The sequence below is a fragment of the Nanorana parkeri genome, unplaced genomic scaffold, assembly GCF_000935625.1.
Source record: "Nanorana parkeri isolate BGI_ZX_2015 unplaced genomic scaffold, ASM93562v1 scaffold2092, whole genome shotgun sequence".
NCBI classification, from domain to species: Eukaryota; Metazoa; Chordata; class Amphibia; order Anura; family Dicroglossidae; genus Nanorana; species Nanorana parkeri.
Window position 1 is genome coordinate 96,552 of NW_017308360.1, and position 5,224 is coordinate 101,775.

The window sequence follows — 5,224 nt, forward strand, 5'->3', positions numbered from 1 at the left end:
GGGGGGGTATTATGAGGTAATTGCAATGCTTAGTCTGTGTGGGTCATGGTCTTGTTTTGGGGGTGCAGGTTTGGAAGTGTGATTGTGTTTCTCTCTCTCTCCAGGTCCAGTGAGTAGACATGGCCTTGGCTCCGACTGGCCTGAACCCCCCCAGCACAGGAGACCCCTTACATAGAATGCACGTAGCAAGACCAAAATCTGCCAAAGGTCGCATCCGGACCACCCCGCAGGGTTTCTCTCACCATGCGGAGACTTACCCCTGCCACACTTCGCCCACTCCAAGGCCCCCCTCAGCCCGGGCGCCCTCAGGCCCCAGAATGGGGCAAGAGGACATCCCAGAGCATCTCAACCAGCTTCCACACAGACCACCTTCATCCAGCCTGAACCGGTACAGAGTGCTGCCGTCCATTGGTGCAGCAGAAGGCAGCGGGGAACATGGAGAGGACCAACTCGTCCGACAAACCAGCTCCATGAGGATTGTGTCAGAGTCGGGCGAACGTCCACCGGCCCAAGCTTTGTACCGAAGTCAGCCCACTCCTGCCTCCAGTGCCGACCACCCATCCGCCAGCCACAGGGGTTCCAAGACGATGGACACGGCGGTTCCTGTGAATCTGCAGGAACCATCTGAACAAGAGTCCAGACTACTGCTGGCCATCAGAACCCACTCTGGTCAGAGGTTTGAGAGGCACTTCCGGCCCACAGACACTCTCTACACTGTTCTGGCCGCAGCTGAGCAGAAGACCGGCGTGCAGTACAAGGACTGCATTGTGGAATCTATGGAAGTGCCTAGGAAGAGTTTTCTGGACCTCAGCCGCAGTCTGCAGGAGTGCAACATTCCCAACAAGTCGGTCCTGTGTATTCAATACCTGGAAAGAGACTAGAGGACAGCGAGTGACGGAGAACCGTCCCGGTGACGTCCACAAACACCACAGGAGCATTTTTTGGGTTTTTCAGTCTTCAGAAACGGAAGTGATCATTCAGCTGGACCGGACCATTGTCCTCTGTGATCTGTGACACCGGATCATTGTCCTCTGTGATCTGTGACACCGGACCATTGTCCTCTATAATCTGTGACACCGGACCATTGTCCTCTGTGATCTGTGACACCGGACCATTGTCCCTTGTGATCTGTGACACCGGACCATTGTCCCTTGTGATCTGTGACACCGGACCATGGTCCTCTGTGATCTGTGAGACCGGACCATTGTCCTCTGTGATCTGTGACACCGGACCATGGTCCTCTGTGATCTGTGACACCGGACCATGGTCCTCTGTGATCTGTGACACCGGACCATGGTCCTCTGTGATCTGTGACACCGGACCATGGTCCTCTGTGATCTGTGAGACCGGACCATGGTCCTCTGTGATCTGTAGGACCGGACCATGGTCCTCTGTGATCTGTAGGACCGGACCATGGTCCTCTGTGATCTGTAGGACCGGACCATGGTCCTCTGTGATCTGTAGGACCGGACCATGGTCCTCTGTGATCTGTAGGACCGGACCATGGTCCTCTGTGATCTGTAGGACCGGACCATGGTCCTCTGTGATCTGTAGGACCGGACCATGGTCCTCTGTGATCTGTAGGACCGGACCATGGTCCTCTGTGATCCGTGAGACCCACAACTTTTCTCTGTCAGAGTGTTGACCTGAATGGACCTTTTATATTACACAGCTGGTAATGTTGTGTTCTGATAGATGAAACTAGAAGGTCCACTTATCACAGTCCTGCCATCACCCTGAGTAAAATAATGTCCACCTTACAACCCAGGTCCTGGTGGGCCTGCCTAGGGAAGGGGGATATCACTGGGCTTCACCACCGAGCCGTAAGAAAGCTGAGTAACCCAAATCCCACTAGAAAGAGTTCCTGCACAATGCTGGAGTGTCCTTTTTTGGGGGTCCTCAGCTTCCCATGATCCCATAGTAAAGCCCGTTGCTATCACCTACTCCTAAATATGCAGATCTTGTTATGATTGCCCCTTCCCTAAAGGTTGCCTGTGAATTTGGCTAACATGGGCAGAGTTCAGTTTCATTTTTAAGGGTCAGTCCACCAAAACGTGGTCCAATTATAGCTGGTCTATCTGAAGATAGGTGACTCCACCACCCTCTGCCCTCACTTGGTACATTCTCCATAATATAGAAGTGTTGTCACTCGTTCTTATGCTATAAATCGGGAGGGGAGCACTATAGTATGTACACTACATGGCCAGAATTTGTGAGTGCCTGCCCATCACATCTACAGGAGCTTATTCCACATGCCAATGATGGAGGTCAGGTGTCTCCAGTGAAGGTTCTGGTGGTCCTCCATCATACAAAGACATTGTAGACAACTGTACTCTTCCAGCCTTGTGGTCACAGTTTGGTGAAGACCCTTTTCTGTCCCACCATGACTGTCCCGTGTACAAAGCCAGCTCCATACAGACATGGTGGTACCAGTTTGGTGGAGGAACTAGAGTGTCCTGACCTCAACCCTACTGAACACCTTTGGCATGCCAATTTTGAGCCCGGTCTTCTCATCCAACCTCCGTACCTGACTTCACAAATGGGACAAATTCCCACAGAACAATGGAGGCTGTTATAGCCAGAATGGGATGGGGGGGGGAGGACGACGACTTCATGCTAATGACCATGTGGGGTGGGGGCACTGCAACTCCATACTGAGGACAATGGGGAGGCTCCATATTGTGGTCAGGTGTGCACAGACTTGTCCCTTCACCTGCAGTATGCATTCCAATTGAGTATTTACCAGTTTGGTTAGAACATCCAGCGGGATTCGTTGGCCATGACCCCGTTCTAGTTTGAGAAAATGAACATCATGACCATCACATCGCTTCATTAAAGTGACATTAAACCCTCAGATTTTTTTAACATAAACCAATACCGTAATGTATTAACAGGTCTGATTTGTGTGCATTATGTTGTATCGTTTTATCCTAGAGATTGTAGCTGGAAACATGACTGGTGGGGAAAAAATTATATATATATATATTTTATATTTCAGAAATGTTTGTTTTGAATCTGTAAGAATTTGAAGCCTCGTCTATCATTGTATGCAAGTAGAGGTCTGGGCCAGGTCCATGTGGTCTATGGCAGCCAGATCCTTCCCTTTCTCCTCCCAGGAAGGGCATGCATCGGTAGATGTAAAATTTGGGCATTAGACGAGTCTTCAGTGCAATCCCTTTTTATAAATGTGTGTGCCGAGAGTTACTCCCATTTGTTTAAATCCAAAAACCACATTGCACTTATTCCTGAATAAATCACAAATGGAAAATTAAGACCTCCGAGTGTGACATGTGACGGCACGGGGCGAGTCTGGTGTGGAGGATAGTGTCTAATGGAACAACATGGAGAACCTCCATCACAAGGAGACTCTGTGCACTTTGTACTGATCACCTGCACCACAGTTGGCTATTAAATCTTCCGTTATTTAAGGGCGGGCCTCCACCTGGGGGGGGCCTGGGAAGGGCAGGCCCGGGGGGGCCTGGGAAGGGCAGGCGTCAAAAACACTACCTCAATGCACCTTAAAAGCTGGAGTCTGGGCTGGTTACTAGCTGTGGCCCCTACTTCCTGTCCCTATATATAAATGTATATGTAAGTGAGGTCATCACTTCTGATGTGAATACACAGCTATGCCCAGACACCTGGGAGCAGCATTAGGAAAGCGCCAACATCTTCCCTTTAAAATGCGCATGGCTGCTGAAACAAACTATAATTCCCATCATGCAACCGGAATTTTAGCTGCAATGAGTCTCCTTGCCCGTCATTCCAACTCCATGGTTAGTGGGCAGGACAGACAGGCGTCAGACTCCAGGGTCCTCACAAACAAAGAGGACTACACGGGGGATGTTACCGGACAGGCGGCCCAGCCACAGGTCATACACAACGCAAACAAAGGGGCAGCCGGAGAAGCAAATAACAGATTACAAAGTCATAATAGCACATAATTCTTTATTCAAACAGAAGTAAATACAGCAGAGCAGCAGAAATCCATCTTCTCCCGAACGCCAATATGTCTACGATGCTACTTTTGTATTTTTTCCAAATCATTAAGTGTACGTGTTGCCCACAGAAAGGCGGCCATCTTGTGTGCCCAACCAAAAAAACTGAAGCCCCATCAATCAGCTTCTAGTAAAAGCCGATTGGTCGCTTCATTAAAAAACAGCCCGATTGGCCGACAAGACAGACCGCCCTGATTGCGATCAACAGATACGCCTAAAAACTCATTAAAAAAAGCTTTTCCCTAAAATTTAGGAGTCATTCTTTCAATTTTTACTTTGTAAAAGAATTGGTGCTTCTCGTTCGGAAGCAGATTCAAAACTAAAAATGTCAAAAAACACACAGTAGGACACCCCCCCGCCTGAAAGGGCGCAGGGCTGCCACCCAAGAAAGGGCGCAGGGCCGCCACCCGAAAGGTTACAGGGCCACCATCCAAAGGGCGCCGGGCCACCCCAGGGGCATACAGAGAATAGCATAAAAGCCCCCCCTCCATGACTCCTACCTAAAGCTCTGCAATCAAAGTTCACGCTTCCTGCCATTTTCAGAGCTATAGGTTTGACTCTGCTGGGATGTCTTGGACCTCTGCAGAGAGACCACGGCTTCCACACACAAAGCAAGGGTCCTCCTCTGCAGAATGGCCGGTAGCGGACGTACTTTCCACTCACTACGGGTGCTCTAGAGGCGAAAAAAAAATGGCACATTCGTTTCGATGTACCGGGAATATATTTAGCAGATAAAAGTCCGCTGATCATGTACGCCCCGTCCTCTGACCCCAAACCTCCCTCCCCGTCCTCTGACCCCAAACCTCCCTCCCCATGCACAGACGCATACCTGCTTCAATCCAATGGCTGCGATTGCACAATTTACTTCATATCTAGCAGTGCAAGGTCTTCCGTCTAGCCCCATAGACTTCTACTGGACCATCTCCGGCCTCGTGACCAGCCCCATAGATGTCGATGGGACACTAACGTGCGGGCACGGCCAGGACATTAAAAGACTTGCACCCCGGATATAAAAACAGAACGGCAGCCGGATACAAGTCTCCATCTAGAGGGGTGGGGTCAGGTCGGGTCCGGGGGCATTACTGATCAGTGCACTTTGCCTTTAAACTAAGAAAGTTCACATAAGCTTAAAAACACTCCAAAAACAGCCGAGTGTCAGAGCTCGGGGGGCTCCTCACACAAACTACATAAAAAGGGGTACAAGAGTCTTCTATAAAAAAAACCTGAAC

At 50.0% G+C, this 5,224-nt stretch overlaps 1 protein-coding gene across 2 annotated transcripts in view; it reads left to right on the forward strand.

The window, feature by feature from the left end:
* UBXN10 (UBX domain protein 10) overlaps window positions 1-933 on the forward strand; it is a 1,173-nt gene extending 240 nt beyond the window's left edge. For both annotated transcript variants that reach the window (XM_018572649.1, XM_018572650.1), the window contains exon 2: window positions 105-933. In XM_018572649.1, the coding sequence (XP_018428151.1) occupies window positions 120-881 (762 nt within the window). In that variant the 5' untranslated portion in view covers window positions 105-119 and the 3' untranslated portion in view covers window positions 882-933. The remainder of the gene's footprint in view (window positions 1-104) is intronic.
* The last annotated feature ends 4,291 nt before the right edge of the window (window positions 934-5,224 follow it).